At 53.8% G+C, this 18592-nt stretch overlaps 2 protein-coding genes across 5 annotated transcripts in view; both read right to left on the bottom strand.

The window, feature by feature from the left end:
- Positions 1 to 3672: 3672 nt before the first annotated feature.
- On the bottom strand, positions 3673 to 12865 carry SHKBP1 (SH3KBP1 binding protein 1). 4 transcript variants are annotated; one of them, XM_010947265.3, is made up of 18 exons: positions 12716 to 12865; positions 12436 to 12489; positions 12272 to 12317; positions 12093 to 12166; positions 11732 to 11790; positions 11418 to 11498; positions 10164 to 10325; positions 9993 to 10083; positions 9714 to 9904; positions 8894 to 9009; positions 8051 to 8138; positions 7821 to 7937; positions 6816 to 6986; positions 5607 to 5762; positions 5103 to 5199; positions 4607 to 4785; positions 4208 to 4322; positions 3673 to 4086 (listed from the first exon to the last, which is right to left on the bottom strand). In XM_010947265.3, the coding sequence occupies exons 1-18, from the start codon at positions 12799 to 12801 to the stop codon at positions 3855 to 3857; spliced, it is 2115 nt and encodes a 704-aa protein (XP_010945567.1). In that variant the 5' UTR covers positions 12802 to 12865; the 3' UTR covers positions 3673 to 3854. The 4 variants fall into 4 exon arrangements, with proteins under 4 accessions (XP_010945567.1, XP_074225737.1, XP_045366841.1 ...); XM_074369636.1 differs by having other exon boundaries at positions 4208 to 4319; positions 12263 to 12317; XM_045510885.2 differs by having other exon boundaries at positions 12263 to 12317.
- A 347-nt stretch (positions 12866 to 13212) lies between these two features.
- Positions 13213 to 18592, bottom strand: part of SPTBN4 (spectrin beta, non-erythrocytic 4) — a 68557-nt gene continuing 63177 nt past the window's right edge. Inside the window, exons 32-36 of the mRNA XM_074369638.1 lie at positions 17825 to 17894; positions 16928 to 17220; positions 15613 to 15786; positions 15425 to 15467; positions 13213 to 14268 (exon numbers count right to left, since the gene is read on the bottom strand). Coding sequence (XP_074225739.1) covers positions 14110 to 14268; positions 15425 to 15467; positions 15613 to 15786; positions 16928 to 17220; positions 17825 to 17894 — 739 coding nt within the window. The 3' untranslated portion in view covers positions 13213 to 14109. The remainder of the gene's footprint in view (positions 14269 to 15424; positions 15468 to 15612; positions 15787 to 16927; positions 17221 to 17824; positions 17895 to 18592) is intronic.

Genomic DNA, 18592 nt, shown 5'->3' on the forward strand with positions numbered 1-18592 from the left:
AGGGGAGGGGCCAAAGGGACAGGTGCTGGGCGGAGGGCGCCGGGGCCTGGAATTTTCAGTGCTGTCTGGGGTACTGCCTCAGTGAATCCTCTCATAAAGGAGAGGCCCCACCTGTGGAGGTGCTGGGACCCCTCTCACGACTGAGAGGGATGCGTAGGCTGTGGGCAGGTTCCCCTAAATTAGACTCCCACTTGAAGTCTTCAACCCTCTGCTTACAGTCCTGGGAGAAATCCATCAGAATTTGCTTTCTGACTGACATAGATGCTGAAAGGCATCACAGGTCCCCACTTCTCACATGAGAGACTCAGAATTCTGGGGACGGAGTGCTAATCCTGCACTGAGCCCCAGGTCCGGCCCCTCTGGGGGCCCCAGGACCTTCCCAAAGATTTGCCACCTCTCAAGGCCCTGTGTTTCAGCCGTTCCAGGCTCAACAAACAATAGCCCTTCCTCAAAAGGCTGTAGCCTCCCGTCCTGGACCCATAGACTCCACTCCCACCCCTGTTCGCTGTCACCCCTAGAGGGTAACACATCCTTTCCCTGCCTGAGTCTTTAAAGGCTCCCAAGAGCACCCCTCCCACTCCCAGAATTGTAGATTCTTTCTTTAGAGAATTTCAGCCCCCTCTACCAGGGGGAGCCCCAAGCCACAAGGTACCTTACTACCCACCTGCACCTGCTTTCGTGGGTTCCAGGCTCCAAACCCTGCTCACAATCTCCCAACACAGAGGGTCTCAAGCCTAGCCACTTCCTTTCATTATGAATTCAAGGCCCCAACTTCTTTCTTAGAAATTACAAACCCCGCCTCCCTTCTCCTAAAGACATCCCCAGAGTTCAGACCCCGCCCCCTAGTTGCCCATTTCTCCTTTGAATTTCAGGCCACACCTTTTGGTACAGAGAATCGGGCCACAGCCCTACACTTAGGCTCCCAGTCCCTAGCCCTTTTATGTTTGCCCCTTGTCCGGGGATTCCAAACCCCATCTCTCTCAGCAGTTTGATGCTTAAGGTTTCCAGTTCTGTGTCGTTAGCCCCGCCCCCAGTGGATCCCAGGCTCCACCCACACTAGGCCATTAGCCCTGACCATAGGGCTGACGCCAGACTAAGAAAAGCAATCGATTCAGCTTCGACCTTATCCCCAACTCCCGCTCCTTCTTCCAAACGGAGGGTGTGCAAGGAGGACAGGGGATCCCTCCACCCTGTGTTACCATAAGGCACACGGGGTGACTCACACAGCCACACTCATACCATTACTGTCACCTACAGCAATCTACGCCTCCACCCAACACTGACACCCAGAAGCCTGGGCCCACTCACCATCCAGGGACACACAGCCCCTTGGAGCAGAAACCACGGTACTCAGGCCCCACTCACAGTCTTTCGTGGTTTGTCCCAGCTCAGTAATGGAGTGTCTGGCTCTGCCCACTGAATGTGCTCAGTGTCCCTGTCTTTGTGTAGCTCCTGAGATCCCTGCTAACGTGGCCCTGCAGGACAGCGTGTCCCTGCCCCTGTTGCCCCCCTCCCCATCTCCTACCCTGTGGCTGGATCATTTCCTGGGGGCGCTGCCGAATTTCTCCCTTCTGCTTGGGATCCAGGGCATCTTCAATGCTCGTTGCTAGGCAACAGCCTCTGGCTCACCACTGCAACTTCCGGGGATGGCGTTGGCTTCCCCTCCCCCCAGAATTTGGAGTTCTCGGCTCCCAATCCCTCCTTATCAGCGCCACTGTTTCCCACGGTCATTTCTATGTCACTCCTGGATCCTGATCTGATCTCAATCCTTCAGAATCCCTGAGTTCTAGAGTCATGGCATTCCAGAAGCTTCCTCCCATTGTATGCGCTCACACACAGTTTTACCCTTGTATTAGCAAACAAACAAATCTCTTCAGTGTTCTAGATTTTCCAACATTCTCTCTCTCTCTCTCTCTCTCTCAGTTCTAGCATCGCTAGCATCCCAGAAACACAAGCATTCTGGATTCCCTGGCATGGAAAGAATAATCTCAATATTCTAGATCTGTGAGCATCTGTAAAAACACTCCCATATTCTAGATCCCTCACATCCCAACCTCTTTCTACATTCTAGACTTCCTAACGTTCAAACATTTCCCCAGTGTTCTGAATGCCCTGAAATGTCAAAACATTTCCACAGTTTGAGATTCACAGACATTCCAGAACACTCATGTTTTAGAATCACTCACATTTTAGGTCTCCCATTCACATTCTAGATTCTCTGGCAAACCAGGACTACTTGCCATTATGGATTTCTTTGAACACAAACACATCCTCTAATGATCTAGAAGGGCTGACATTCCAGAATACCCCTATGCTCTAGATTTCCTAGTAATACAATTTCCTTTCTGTGTCCTATAAGTCTCAGCATTCCAGAATCCCTGGCTTGTAAAATATTCCTACTGGTATAGATTCACAGGCATTCTAGAACACTCTTCCATTCTAGAATCACTGACTTTCTAGGTCCCTTTGTCAGAAACTTTAACAGTCTGGATTCTTTGCTATGCAGGGGAGAATCCTAATATTGTTCATCCACTAGCACTCTAGAATATGCCTGTGTTCCAGATTCCCTAACATTCTAGACCCCACTCCATCATGTTAGAGAAGCACTGGCATTCCAGACACTCTGGAATTCTGGAATTAGCATATCCTAAAATCCCTTGTTCTTTGTTGGCCCAATTTCTCTTCTCTTCATTGACCCAAGGAAAAGATGCAGAAAACTTTCCTGAGGAGTTGCCATAGAAACAGGTATTATCTGGGGGAAAATCTCAAGGATGTCAGGCTGGGGTGAGCTGATTCTATTCTACATACCCTCTCTGGTGTGGTCAGGAGAGAGATGAAAGATTGGACAGCCAGGGATATGGGCAGTATGTTTGCAGTGGTAAGGTTTGGGATACAAACCTTATGTTAAGGACGTGGCAATCATTTAGCTGACATCTGTGTTCCTGTCAACCTGTACCCATTTATCCCAGCTTTGGTAACAGTACCCTGATTCACCTTTCAGGAACTCTTCCTCCACTCTGAAAACATGAGGCTGACCTCACTGCCTGCTTTGTGAGGGCACATGAGCCCTGGAACAATGGAAGGGCATAGTGATTGGCTCAGGAGTGGCCATCTGACTCAGTTTAAGCCAGTGAAAATCAGTCCTGCCATTTTAGCTGCTACTAGAGAAAAAAAGTTGCTGAGGAGCTGCCTGGAGTCATCTTGGCACAGAGTGGAGAAAAGGTGACTGAGAATGATCCCAGAGGACAGCTAAGCCAAAAGATGAAAAAACGTTCTAGATGAGTGTTTGAGCCCTGGATCCTGCCACACCTGAAGCCAGTTATAAAAACCAAGTTCTCTTCTCCTTCTCCTTCTTTTTTTTTTTTTCCCCAGTGGGTGGATGTGATTAGCCTTTCTTTCTGTCTTTTCTTTCCTTCCTTCCTTCCTTTTCTTTCTTTCTTTCCTTCCTTCCTTCCTTTCTGGAGGTACTGGGATTTTTAACCCAGGACCTTGTGCATGCTAAAATGCTAAGTATGCACTCTACCACTGAGCTATACCCTCCAGCCCTCTTCTTTACTTAAACCCGGAGAGACAACTGTTCTTGAAACTACAGCCATGGGCCTGGTTGGGAACCAGATCTCTCCCAACATTTTCCTAGGGGTCCCCAAACCCTCTAAGAATGTAACCAAGGTGTTGGCAGTGAGAACTTTATTAGGGAAGTATGACTTTGGCTCTAGAAAAGGGAGATAGTGGGGCCTAGTAACAGTAACCACTCCAAGGAGGCCCTGGCCCTGAACCCAGGGCTCTGACAGGAAGTGGGGGAGGCACCTGAGTCCCCCAGGACCTGGTACCCCAAGGCACCACGGCAGCTGTGTTCAGAAGGAAGTTTCATTGAGCTTCATCTTGGGGGGTGCAAGGGGAGCCCCGAGACCTGAGGAGGGCCGGGGGGCTGGTGTTGGTGGCCGCCGGGGCTCCGGCCCACTCCGCACCAGTTCCTGGCAGCGTTCCACAAAGCTGCCTCCTCCGCGGCGCCGGGCTTCAGCCTGCGGGGGGCTCGGGCTCCCACGGCGGCTGGACAGTGAGGAGTTGCTGAAGGCTGAGTGGAGACTGAGGGGGTGATGAGGGTTGATGCGGATCATCAGGGTGGAGCTGGGCCAACCCCCTCCCAAGGCCTCCCTGTTCTGCCCTCTCCCCCATTGCTCATAAAGGAAAGTGGAGTCATGCCTACCTGGTGAGAGAGGCATGGGGTGAGGGGCTGGGGAGAGAGGCCCTCGAGGAAGCCAGCGGGGCTAGTTCACACTGCTCCAGCTGTTCCATCAGCTCTTCCTCTGTCAGGCCGCCTGCTGGGGGAGGGGGGATGAGGAAGCAGGATCAGGGGCAAGGCAAGGGTCATAGGCCAAGGGACAAAGGTCAAGTGCAAGGATTGAGGTTGGGATAATAGAAAAGATGCAGAGGTCAAAGGACAGGGGTCAGAAGCTAAGAGAGAGCGATTGAAAAGCAAAGGCAAGGAAGGGTTGGTGGGCAGAGAAGGGGGTCAGAGGGCAAGGGCTTGGGGAGGGAGGTTGTGATGAAGGAGGCTGTAGAGAGGAATTCAGGGCAAGTCTAGGGGCCTTGGGGAGAGGAGTACCAGGGGTCTGGCCAAGCCCATCCATGGCGGTGGTCAGGTCCCACATGGCTAGGCTGCCGTTGGCTTGGCCTGTGAGCAGATAGCGCCGGGGCCGAGACCCAAGCCGCCGGGAGCCCTCACATTCAAGCACCGTGAAGGCGGTGGTGGGTGAGCCATCCACGGAGCGCACGGAGCACACCCTGAGAGGGCAGGGGAAGGGGTCACCTTGGCCACACCAGGGCCTGGCCCAGTCCCTCTTATCCTTACTCCCTTCCCGGCCTCAGTCCCCACCATTACGGTGGCAGTACCTGCCTCTCTTCTTGGGAGAAGCACCCAAGCTTCTCCATCCCTCCCAAATCTATGATACCCCAGCCCCTAAACCTAGGACCTTGTGCTCCCTCCCAGCCTTTGCTCCTGCCGTGCCCCTTGGCTGGGATGCTCTTCCGACCTCTGGGACCAAGCTGGCATTTTGTCCTCTCCTCTGACCACCCTCCCTGTTTGACGGGGTGGTCCTCACCGCTGACCAGTGGATGAAAGACGCACAAAGAGCTGGCTGGCACTTGGCACCACCTTCTGAATGAACACTTGCTGGTCATCCCGCTCACCATAGGGGCCTGGGCAAGTCAGAGGGGGGCAGTCAGGGCCAGCTGGGGTCCCTGGGACCTCCAGACCCCAAGATTCTGCCCCCTTTCCTACTGATGGAACATCCCCTGCAGGACCGGGTCCCCATCCCAAGGCTGCTGGAGTTGGGCAAGGTCCGAGAGGGTTCAGAGGCAGGGGTTAGCAACAGTCAATGGCGTTCAGGCATGTCAGGGATGAGGGAGGCTCCTAGGTCAGGCAGCAGTCAGCAGAAATCAGTGGGAAGGGTAACAGAATTCAACATGGGTCCGGTGGTGGTGGGTGGAGGTCAACCACATTAGCTGGGTCAGGAGAGGTCTACAGAGGTCAGGTAAGGGATTGGTGGAGGCCCATGGAGGTCAGGCAGGGTCTGGGGGATGGGGGACCAGGGGCCAGGAGGCACCAATGTCATTGCCGGCACTGCAGCCGCCATGCCCGTCAGCTGACTCCAGCGCCAGGATCTTGAATGAAGCGAGTGGGGTGGAGCCAGGCTGGGTGGAAATCATGCCGCGGAAGCGAGTCACAGACCAGGTGCGCACATGGTTGTTGTCGGCACAGACTGAGAAGCGAGGAGGCAGCAGAGGGTCAGGCTCAGGCACAGCATCACCAGTGCCCTACCTTCCCGAGCCCCGGGATGACCCCCTTTCAGAGGTGTTGGGATTCAGGCCCCTCGGAAGTCTTCCCCTTCAGAGAACTCTCTCTTCCCCAGAACTATTCCCCAAAATGTCAACAATCCTGTTGGCTCTGCCTCCAAATCATTTCCAAGCCTGATCTCACTTTACCCTGTCCACTGCCCCACCCCCACCCTGGTCCTGTCTGTCTCATCTCCTGCCTCAATGGATGCTGCGGCCTCCGCCCTGGCCTTCCTGCTTCTGTCCTGCCCCACAGCCTGTCCCCATGTGCAGTTAGAGGGAACACTGGATGCTTGCGTCAGGTCATGGCCCTCCTCTGCTCAGAGCCCTCCCGTGGCACCATCTCACTCAGGGTCAAGGACAAAGTCTTCTTCAAGGGTTACAAGGTCCCACTGACCTGCCCCCATCACCTCCCACCCTCTTACTTGTCCACTCCACTCCCAGCACAGGGGGGTCCCTGCTCTTCCTTTGACACACCAAACATCCTCCCACCTCAGAGCCTTTGCAAAGCCCTTTCCCTCTGCCTGGAACACTTGTCCCCACTGATCAGCACTGCTCATTTCCATCCAGAGCTCCTTCCTCATGAAGACCTTCTCGGTACCACGCACTTCCCAGTAACCCCAATGCTCTCTAGCCGCTCACACGGCTTTTTTTAATTCATGGCCCCCATCACAGTTGGACTGTGATTTACATTTGCAGTGATTTATTGTCTGCCGCCTCTGCTAGAACATCAGCTTCATGAGGGGAGGGACTTGGCCTGTCTTGTCCATTGCTGTGTCCCATGTGCCTGGCCAAGTGCTAAATTGATGAGTCCTCCCCTTTCCCCTGCAAATTCACTCTCCCCCAGACTGGTCCCCCTCACGGTATTCTCCAGAGGCCACCCCCACACAATGTCCCCATCTGCCTGGCTTCGTGGTCCCATCTGAGCCATCCCTCGGCTGCAGGCAGATGGGAACCCAGGGCAGCCCAGCACAGCTCACCAGAGATGAGGTGTTTCTCTGACAGCATGATCTTGGTGACAGGGCTGCGATGCACTGTGAAGGTCTGGAAGAGCTGAGGCCCCGAGCCCACTGTCTCGGGGTGTTGCACGATGACCCGCACGCCCCCTGAGCTGGTGCCGTAGGCGATCTCAATCCAGTTCCCACTGTCACCTGGTAGGGGGGCCGGCCGAAAAGGGAGAGTGGCACAGGGTTAAAGACAGACAGAAACCAAGGCAATGAGAAAGAGGCAGACAGACAAAGAACAGACACAGAGTCAGAAAGCCGGGAGAGAGGGGGAGATGGAAATAACCAGGTAGTGAGATGTGGGAAACGGAGGAACGGGAGACAAAGGGATGGATCAGAGGGAGAATGAACAGACAAATTCATAGAGACAAAAAGAGGATTAGAGGTTTCCAGGGCTGTCAGGAGGGAGGACCTGGGTGTGACTACTGTGCATGGGGTTTCTTTACAGGGGTGATAAAAATGTTCTGGAATTAGACAGTGGTGATGCCTGCATAATCTTGTGAATCTACGAAAAATGGCTAAATTGTAAATTTTATGGTATGGGAATTATATCTCAAAAACAAACAAAAAATTAACTTACTTTTTGCATTTGAAATCAAGAAAACAAAGCAAAACAAAAACAAAAAACTCTCCCAAGTGAGAGAACTCAGCTTTGTCCACTGTAAAAAACGCATCCTCTTTGTTTTAGGAGTGTGCAAACAACATGCCCTACTCACAGAGATGGTACAGAGACCCAAAGATCACATATTAGAAATCTATTTTGCCCCTGGTGGAGAGGCCTGCCATGGTCGAGCACCTAGAACAGAGCTTATACATAAGTGGTGCTCAGTGAGTGTTTGTTAAATGACTAAATGAAAGTTGAATTGTCTCCCTCCCAGTAGACCTCCCTGGGTCATGCTACACAGGTGGTAGGGAGACAGCTGTGGGCTGGGGTCAGAGCTGGCCACTGATGGCCAAGTGGGGAGCTGAGTCATAGCTTACTGGTCTTGGGGGTGAGGTAGACGCTGAGGGCTGTGACTCCATCCTCCGCTGGGTCCCGGTAGAGCTCGCTGACAAGGAGGTCATTGTCCTTCATGCGCAGGGGGAATTTCTGCACATCTGGGGTGGGCAGGGAGGATAGTGCAGGTTTGTTCACAGTACCCCAGTCTTTCTCCTCTTTCCCACCACCCAGGGGAGGCTCTCAGGCAGTGGGGATGCCCGCTGCTGCTCACCCACGTAGTAGATGGAGCCGTTGCTGCAGCCCAGGAGCAGGAAGGAGCCTGCCGCGTCGTAACTGGTGATGGGCTGCACCTCCTGGACCTGCGGGCGGGAGAGGTGGGGCGGGCTGTGACTCTGCAGTGCCCCTCCTGGCATGGCCTCTCCTCAATGCTCCAGGACCTCCCCCGGGGCTTTCTAGGCCCACTCCAGCCTTGCCTGCTCCAGGCCTGTGTCTCTCTGTCTCTGAATGGCTCTTGGTGGGCACTTCTGTCTCCTGGCCTCTCCTTGACTCTGTATCTCTGACACGTCTTTTTTCATCTCCATCTATCTCTCTCTGTCCCTGTGTCTACCAGTCATTCAGTCCTGGTTTCTCTCTATCCACCCTTCTCTCTCTCTCTCTGTCGCCTCTGGTTCTCTCCCTCTGTCTCTGTGTCTTTCTCTGTTTCCTCTGCTTGTCTGTCTGTCTCACCCACTCACACTTCAGAAAACAACACTGTAGGTGTATTTTTTTTTTCCCGTTGGACATTGCTTGGGTGTGTGCAGAGAGAATCACAGACATTTGTATGTCTATCTCTGGGTTCTGCCTCCTACACCAACTCCCAGGGCCTGGAGAATCTTCTCTTCCTTTCAAAACCCACCCATCCTTCATGTCAGCTCAGTAGCCCCTCTTCCAGGAGGGCCTCTTTGATTTTCCTTAGGCCTTTATCACACTTGCCCTCGCCTCCTTACTGGATCTGGCCCACTGCTAGGGTCTCTGGCTCTCTCCAGGTTGAGTCAGGGCAGAAAGGAACTCCTCCCTGGGTCTGACCAGTCTGGACACATGAGAAAAAGACAGGCAGGCTGGCCAGCGACCGGACCTGCCAGTGCTTGGTGACGGCATTCCACACCCCGATGCGCCCTGTGTGGCTTGTGGCGATGAGCTGGTTCCCAACGAAGAATAAGGCCTCCACGGGCACCCCCAGATGGAAGACTCCTGTGGAGGGTGAGGAGCACTCAGCCAGGAGCCCCCTTCACAGGGGAGAAGAAGGGTGACAGGAAAACCTCCAAGGGCCAGAGGATTCAATTGGGTCATGGAATCTTAACAGGATGGAGGATTCCAGCAGGAATTACAGAGGATTACAATGAGCCAGATGCCTGATAGGGTGTGGGACTCTAAAGGGGTGTGGAATTCTAACACAGCTGAGATTTTCAACGAAGGCCAAAAAAAAAAAAAAAAAAAAAAAAGACTATGGGCGGCACAGGCTTCTCACGAGGATTAAGATTTGTGAGGGAACAGATTAGCCTACAGAGTCAGATTTCTAATGGGAACAGATTCTAACAGGCCCGGGGATTTTACTGGCATGGAGAATTCTAACAAAGCAGAGACCTGAGAGGATGGTGAATTCTGATGGAGGAGAGAACTCTAGGTGGGTGGATTTTTCTACCAGGCCAAGGAATTCTAACAGGATATGGAATTCTTATGGGTGTGAGAACTGAGTAGGGTGGGTTGTTTTAACAGGCCACAGGTTGGAATATAATTCTAAAGGGCAAAGGCTGGGGGGAGGGGAGTGTACAGCTCAATGGTAGTGCGTGTGCTTAGCATGCACAAGGTCCTGGGTTCAATCCCCAGTACCTGCATTAAAAGTAAATAAATAAATCTAAAGGGCAAAGGGTTCTGGGAAAAGCTGGATGCCCTACCTATCTCAGAGCCGCCGCCTTCTGCCTGCAGAGCCCACAGCAGGATCTCGCTGCCCATGGCCGCTGCCACCATCTTGTCATGCTCACCCAAAGCCCCACCGAGCACCCGGGCTGTGAGTGCCAGTCGTTCAATGGGCCAGTCCAAGCGGGGACTGGAAAACACCAGCTGCCAGCCGGAGGCTTCCTTCAGCCTGGAGGATGGGGACATCGTTAACTCTCACCCTGAGCCCACCCCATCCACAGGGCTCAAGGCCTCCTGCCACCACCCTCCCTGAGCACCTATAGCAGACAAGGAATTGGGTATAGGCCACGGCGATCCAGTTGTGGTGTCCACACACCAGGCGCACCATCCCTGGCTCCTCGGGTAGCCCTTGTGGGGAAAAGCAGGGATCAGGTTGGGGTCCCAAGGGCCCACTGGCTACTCTAGTCTCTCAAGAGACAGATACGTACCTGACGGGGAAGGAGGGGCTTTCTCATCCAGCATTCGGCCCAGCAGCCCTGCATTGCCCAGGTTGGGGGGCATTGTGTTGCTCCGGCGAACAGGAGCTGGGCGCCCCCCTGCTTGCTGGGACCCTGCCAGGCTGTGCCGGTTCCGCCGCTTCACTGGGAACACTACGGCAGGGAAAAGGGACAGAATGACAATAATTGTAATAATCACCACATTATAAGCACTTAAAATGTGTCTGATACTGATTTTCCCACACGGGGAGCATCATCTCCTGGCAAAAAGATTTTAGGTGGTGCAGGGAAGTGGCATTACATGACACTGAATCACACAGAGAGCTACTCCCTTTGCAGTTTCTTGGAGCCCATCACAAAGTAAGAATCAGTTTGGTGTGGCCATGATATCGATACCTCTTCAATATTTGCTAATTTCTCCTTTTTAAGAAATGGAATCCTGTCCCCTTGGCAGACAACAGCATCTACCCAGAGTTAATTACACTGTTATGTTTGGGGATTATTTTTCTGTCTACTAATTTGTGGCATAAAGGTAGTGATATGAAGCTTTTATTTTAAATAATTTTTTAATTTAAAAAATTTAAATAGAGATACTGGGGACTGAACACAGGACATCGTGTGTGCTAAGTATGCACTCTATCACTGAGCTATAATCACCCCCACATAAAATTTTTTTAAAAAAACAGGGTCAAACTAAGTTAAGAGAACAACAGTATTGGTCTTCATATTTCGCAAACTTCATGAAAGTAGTAGGTATTGACTGAGGTTAGGGAGATAAAGCCATAAATCGAATTTCCCCACTCTGTTCCTTTCACCAAACAGCAAAGCCTAGTGGACTACAATTTCTAAAACCACTAGGGCATATTTTCCATGGCCAGTGGGCTGGCTGCTCCAAGGTCTCATGGAGATTATAGTCAATAACTTTCCTTTAATATTTCTCCCCTCTGTGAAAAAGACACAAGTTTTTCTTAAGCCTCCCTACAAGGAAATCAAGCCTGGACTACAACTCCCATCGGGCTCTAGGGCATGCTTCTGAGCCTCAAGGGGGTTAAGCCTGGCCTACTGCCTCACTGGAAAAGCTGTTTCCTACTTCCTTTCCAAGCATCAGTCCAAGTATCTGCTATAGAACTACAACTCCCATAGCGTCTCAGGGTTCATAGCCCAGGCACCCAAGGGCTGCAGCCTTATGGGAAATATAGTCTTTAGCCGCCCCCTCCACCCCTTCCATTCCTTAGTAGTTCCCACCTGGCGGAGGCAGGTAACCATTGAAGAGGACGTTTCCACAAGAAGATCGATCCAACTCTTCCCTCAGCTGCAGACGTCGAACTGAGGTGGAAGGACTCAAAGGCTGGGACTTGGGGAACACTGAGGAAGATCCCTTTTTCCCTCCCCCCTTTCTTTCTCCACAGAACACCACCACTCTCCTGAGACCCAGAACCAAATCCAGTGCTCTCAGCTCTAACTCAACCTTCTTTCAGGAGAGAAGGGAAAGAGGGAGCATCACTAGAGAGCTGGTTTTCTATACAATGAGGATGTTAAGGGGGGCCGGCCCCACTTACCCAGAGGAGTAAGCCCATAAAACTGGGCTTCGTGGAGGAGGCTGGAACCGTGGACACCCCTGGGTAGCAGAATTGACTAGGGGTCAGAGTCTCGTGAGTGGGAGTGGGCAGAGAATTCTAGGAGGAAGTTTTCGAAACTGCACAGAGAATCCCAAGGGGCAGCAAATTCTAATGGGATCAAGATTCTAAACAGCAATGATTTGGGTGGTGAAAATGTGTGTGTGTATGTGTGTGTGTTTGCGGGGAATTCTAAGGACACAATTTAAATATGATCAAAGAGCTTAATGAACATTCTTAGAGGAAGAAGAGCCTTCTCAGGGGTGAAGACGGTGGGGGAATCCCCTTTATCATCCATGCCAACCTGGGGTCCAACTCTTTGGTGCGCAGGAAGTTGAGGATGGGGGCGAAGACGGTGGGGTCCCTGTCGATGAAGATCTGCAGGGAAGGGGAAGGGATGATGGATGGGGCAAACTGCGGGGCTGAGTGGGGATTCTGTCCCTCCTCCTACGGGCTGCCCCCTTTCAGCTTTACTCTACTCACGGCTCCAGTCTCATCCTTCAGTGTCGAGATGCGTCCGCTCAGAAGACTGAAGAAAGGGGACGCAGAACAGGTGTCACGGGCCGGAGTGCGTGCGTGAGGGCAAGATTACGTCTCCCCATGCCCTCTCCTCCCGCCCCCCACCCCAAACTCGCTCTCCCAATCACCTGGAAAAGAAAGAGTCCGGGATCCAGGTGAGAGTCTGGCGAGAGGTACTGAATCTTCAGGACGGTGAGCAGGCGCGAGGTGATAGGAGGATGAGAAAAATGCGTTCCTCAGTCCCAGGACCGGGTGAGTTCCCTCCACTACCAGGGCGCGGGTCTAGGCTCCCGCGCCTCCAGGAGGAGGCGGAGCAATCCTTGATGGACAGGAACACCCCCCCCCCCGGAGAAGAGGGTACTCCCACCCGACTTCCCGCCCACGAGAGTAGGAATATCCTACACTCACCTCTTGCCTCCCACGTTCAGATGAATCACCTCCCCGGGAGGCCCCCGACCTGGGACCCCATCTGCTGCAGGGGCCGCGGCTGCCATGGCCCCCCGGCTAGCCGGCCGGCCTGCACCCGCTTCCGGGTGTGCACGCCCCCGCCCCCACCGCGTGCTCATTGGGCCGGAGACTACCAGAGCCACCCGCGATTGGGCAAAGCGCTCACCCATCGCAGTTAATTTCTCCGCCTCCTTAAAGGGGCCCGCCTTTCCTGTCCTGGACGGGGCGCACCCAGCGGCTCTTTGGGAGTTTAGTTACTACGGATAGCAAAACGTCCCTCCATCCCCCTGGGGTTCCCGATTTAGGAAAGTCATCTAGGTGTTTCGTCAGGGGCACGTGTTTAGACCTGAAATTAGTCCACACCAAGAGGGATATCAAACTGTTCTCCGCAACTCAGTTTCTTCCCCTCGCCCCACCCAACCCTCTCGGACGCAGCCCATTAAACACGAACTAGCATAGACCGTCAAAGCCAAAGGATTTATTATAGGTACATAGAGTGTGCGCCTGCCACACCGCCCCCACACCCCTGGGCCCCAGCGGCTTCTCCAAGCGGCCATGGGCGCTGCCCACAACCCAGTTCCCCCACTCCCCAGGGAGGTGCTCCAGCCAGAAGCATGCAGGGGGAGGGCTTCCCCTCGCCCCTCCCCTCACGAAGTGGCATTTACAGTTGGAGGGGGGAGGAGAGAGGAAGACAATTTAGAGCTTTGACGCCCCTCCCATTTAAAAGCCTTCGCGGATGCGGGGCGGGGGAGGAAGAGGTCGACATTTTGCAAAAATAAACTAAGTCAGGAATTAACCGCATGGCTCTGAGACGGCGGAGTGCGGAGGCTAGGGCCCCTTCACTCCCCCTTCCCAGACAGAGATCAAGGCAGCATTGGAAGTGAGGTAAAGGCGGGGAGGGGGCGTCCCCTCCCCACCCCCTAGCACCCTGGATGGTCCAGGGGACCTCACCAGCGCCCCCATGCCCATCCCTAGGGCGGAGAGCGGGTCGGGAATTTCGCCCCTACCACCCCAGCTTCTTGGGGCAGGATCTGGGCATCGGGGCAGGGAGTTTGGCTCAACTGGCCCCTTACCGGCCCCTGCCCAAGCTCAGTTATTGCATAAAAATAATGAAGCCCCAGCACCTGGGGTGGGGGTGGCGAGCAGGAAGGGGCCGAGATATGGCTATAGGGGCAGCAATTCCCCCAGCACTTCTTGGGGTGCAGGAGAAATCCCCTCCTTTCCAGTGCCCGTCCATGGCGCGTCCGCAGTGTCGGTGGGACTAGGGGCTCCCGCCCCTGCGGAAGAGAATGTGTCTTCGTGCCCACAGTGCTGAGAGGAGGGGCGGGGAGGTGTCAGGCCCTAGGGGTAGGAAGTCACTTCCGGCGCCCGCTGGCCCTGCGCTCTCCTGCTTCCCTCTTAGGGTTGCCCTCATCTGTAGAAGACGTTGTGGGTAGTGTCTGGCCCCAGCGGGCGATCTCCGCGTGTTCCCCAACCGATGTGGCCACAGCCTCCAGCCAGCCATTCATCTCCTCCTGGAGAGAGAAACAGGGCACACAGTCTGTGTTTGGAAGAGAGGAGACTGAGTAATAGATGAGTCTGGAATCAGACTATCCTCTCTGAACTTCAGTTTCCTCATCTATTAAACAGGATAATGATGATGATGATGATGATGATGATGATGATGGTGGTGGTGATGTAGTTACACAGCACTTATTTTGTGCCAGGCTCTGTTCTAAGCACTTTTGTGGATTAATTCACTTAACCCTATGCAATCGGAGTATAATCTAACTCCCACTATAGAGATAAACAACAAGAAACAATAATATCAGCAGACACTTAGAGAGCACTGACATTTTCCAGACCCTGTAAGGACTCTTCCTATATCAACTTATTTCTCATATTAACCCTATGATGGAAAACTATTGTTATCTCCATTTTAAAGATAAATTGAAGAGGCATGGAGAGCATAAAGGCCTACTTCATAGCCTCTTGTGAGGATGAATGAGATAACAAATGTTACTATTTTCAGCATCTCTTCAAACTGCTTCCACATCTGCTCCTCCTCTTGCCCTGGCCCAGACTTGTGTTCTCCCAATTGGGCCCCTGCCCTAGTCACCTCCTGTGCTCCACACCTCCACTCTTACCCTCTCCAATCTACCCTGCACATGGTAGCTAAAGGGATCTTTCTTCTGCCTCACTGTAACCCTCCCTTGCTCAAAGAGCCTCTACCATGTCTCCCTAGTGCCCTGAGAATAAACTCCAACCTCCTCCGAATGGCCCACAGTGCTCTTGGAGATCCAGACCCTGGGAACCTTCCTCCTTGAACTCCAGCAGAGTTAACCCTTTGCAATTCTGTACCTCTGGATCTTTGAACTTGCAGTTCTTTTTTTTTTTTTTTTTTTTTTTTAAGCTAACTCTCTCCTAACTTTCCAGTCTCACCCAAGAAGCCAAGGCAAAGAAGGTTGGACTTTGTCCTGGGGCCTCCAGGCAGCCCTCCTGATCTTCCACCTCCCCCCAGCTGGATTAGGAACTTCTATTGGGCTCTCACTACCCATTGGCTTTCCCACTGCAGCCCTGGTAACTCTGGCCTGTGCTGCCTCTCTTCCACAGCCCCGTCCCTGGGTCAGGAGCCAGCCAGCTAGGTGGTTCCTGAAGTCTGAATACAGGAGAGAAATGAACAGATCTCACCTCATCTTTAGCCTGGAGCAAAAACTCACTGCCATCCTGGGTCCTGTGGGAGAGGACACAGAACTTGGGGGCTCTGGGGCAGGGGACCAGCCCACCCATCCACCAACTATCCCCCACTGGAGCAGGGTATTGCTGGGAGAGGGAAGCTGGGTCTTGGACCCTCCCTTTCGCCCATTGTGGGGGCTCACTGGAGCTTGAAGACGTGCTTCTTTTTCTTGTAGTCACTAGCCACCTCGCTGGTGGCCTTGTGCAGGCTGAGCAGTGGCTCCCCGCCGTGTGTGCCCCCGGATGCTGGGCCCTTGGCGTCCTTGTAGAAGCCCAGCTCCCCCTTGCTGAGAACGCAGTACAGGCTCACCCACGACCTGGGGTGACGAGATGGGGCTCAAGGCAGAGTCGCAGCTCTGCCTGGGTACTCTTCATCAATACCTTTCAAGGGCTGACTATACCTGAGCCTTCCTCATTCTAGGCCGTTGCCCCTGTAGGGCCTGGAGTGTTCTTGCTTTTGGCTGCTCCTGAGCTGGGGGGAGAGTCTAAGTCCCGCGGTACCAAGTCTTTGCCCAAGCTGGTCCCTGCTGGGGCTGCCCCTCCTTATCCTCAAGCTGTCTCTGCCACAAGATTTTGCTTGGGCATTTTCCTCACCATTCATCCAACCCCCACCCCAACCACCAGGGAATCCCCTGAAGGGAGATCTATTAGCTTACTGGTCACCCTGTCTGGAATGAGGAATTCTTGTCTCCCCATTCAGCCAAAGCCCCAACAGAGAAGGAAGTCTCCCACGGGCAAACCACACCCAGGTGCCCCTATTTATTTTCACCTTGGTCTCAGCGCAAGGAGGAAAGACTGCCTCCAGGCCCCAAAAGCAAAACCTCAATCTGTTCCCCTCCATTTCATTCTGTTTGCTCAACACTTCCCTTTTGGGCTCCACCTCTCCCTAGATTCAAAAAAGGTTGGACAACCTGGAGTCGGACTCCAAGAGTAGATATATCACTGTTAGACCCTCATTTGGAAACCCATATGACATGCCCCCTATCTCTTAGCCCTCAGTTTGGGATCTGCCCCTTATCAGACCCTCCCTCAATTTAAAATTGAATGAATGGACCCACCCCACTCATTGGTTGAAGGACCTCTCCAGGCTCCACCTCACGAGTCAAGAGAACCCTCCAGCTAGACCCCACATCCAGTTTGCTATTAGCTCTAGTTAACTCCTGGGTTGGTTTCCGTGAGATTGAGTTGCAATTTATTCACGTTCGTAACATTTTCTTCAGGTCCCGCCCCCATGTAAGCGCCACCGGCTCACCCATTGGACGCACTAACCTTAGGCCCCGCTCCTCCGGTTCATTGATTGATTCTTTGAAGTTAAGGCTCCGTTTTTCAGGCCCCGCCTACCCAGCCACCGGTTGGATGCCCTAAAGTTTAGCCCCACCCCCCTCCTCCGGCCCACCTATTCATTCATTGGACACTGAGCTTGGGACCCACCTTCCAAAGCCCCGCCCACACGCTCACCGGTTGGACGACTTGCGGTTAGCGTCGAGCTCGCGCTTGCGCAGCAGGAAGCCCTCGTGCTGCACTGTATGAGTGGGCGGTGGCGGAGGCGCGGGGGCGGAGCCGCCCTGGGCCGGGGCGGAGCGCGAGCGCCGGCTTCCCCCGCCCTCACCACCCTCTCGGGGCCGCGGCCGCCGTCGCGGCTTGGGCCGGTCCCGCGCCCGCGGCCGGTCCGGCCGAGGTGTCCGCTCGGGCGGCTCAAGCCCGTTGGGCAGGCGACCGGGGGGAAGCTCGCGAGGCTGAGGCAGCGACGGCTGTGTGAAGGGAGGGGGAAGAGGGGTGCTGTCCATAGTGGGGTGTGGGGGCCATCTGGGCGAACTCAGGGGTCTAGGGGTCCCATTTGTCTGCAGGGCCATCTGTCTTGGAAGCGAGTATGGGAGGACCTCAAGGTTGGAGGTCCAACTAACAGTTGGCTCCCCAGGTCTTGGGCATGGGTCCTAGGTTTGGAATCCCTCTCTATCTTGGAGGGGAGCTAGACTTATGAAGGTGGGGGTGTAGGCTGGTGGGTGTCCCAGCTGCCAGTTGGAGGAACCTGGCACCTCATGTGTGTGTGGCTGTCTGTAAGGAAATTTGAGATCTCCCCCACTGAGCTAGAGACAGAAACTAGGACAGATGTGGGAAGAGTCTGGAGTCTACTTGTGTGTGGGTGGAAGGGGTTAGGAATCTCTTAGGTTAGTGGCCTCAACTTTCTGAGGGAGAAAATTTCAGAGGCATCTGGGAGCCCTCTCCCATCCCCTGAGAGTCTCTGCAGGGTTCAGATGAGAGGGGCAGGGCTTGACATCAGTATTTCTGGGATCCTGACTCCAGCTTGGGGGAGAGGGGCCCCCATACCCCCACCCATGCCAAGGCTCAACTTACCCCAACAGAGAGCCCAGGGCCTGCCTCTTTCTCCTGCAGCTGCTCCACAATGTCAGCCAGGGTGGCCTTCCTGGAGGAGGTGGGGGGAGGCGCAGAAAGACCCAATGGAACTGGGATGCCTTCTCCCAGAGACCATCCTGGCTGGCTGGAGGAGCCTCAGCCTGAGATGCCAGGTCCCTATCCACTTCTGCATCTGCCTGTCTCAGGTGTCTACTTTACACACCACAGGTGCTCGGCACATGTCTGCTGAATGGAGGGTGGAATCTCTCTCCCCTCTGAGTTTTAAGCACCACAAAGACCAAAATGAAAACTGGTGCCTTCAAGCCTTTGAAGAAACTGTTGCCTTTCTCCACCCGCTCACTCTACCCCCAGCTGTCAAGCTCCCTGGACTTCCCTCATCCCCAGCCCCCATCATTCTGGGTCACATTATCTGGTGACAAGTCTGTTTCCCTCCCTAGACTGTGGGCCCCATGAATGCAGGGATGGAGCTGGTTCAGTCATTGCTCTCCCCAGCACATACCACAAGCAGAGTGGACACATGTTCAAGATGTACAAAATTTGAAAAGGGTCTGGTAGTCATTGTCACTGAAACATATTTGACCAAAGGCCTCCTCTGGGGACACAGCTGATTGAAGTGATCTGCACAATATACTGGTTAACTCTGGATTCTGAAAGGCCTGGGTTCCAGTCCTGCTTCACCCAAGCTGAATGACTTACCCTCTCTGAGACTCAGTTGCCCCATCCATGAAATAGATATGACTACAGCCT

The sequence above is a fragment of the Camelus bactrianus genome, chromosome 9, assembly GCF_048773025.1.
Source record: "Camelus bactrianus isolate YW-2024 breed Bactrian camel chromosome 9, ASM4877302v1, whole genome shotgun sequence".
Classification (NCBI taxonomy): domain Eukaryota; kingdom Metazoa; phylum Chordata; class Mammalia; order Artiodactyla; family Camelidae; genus Camelus; species Camelus bactrianus.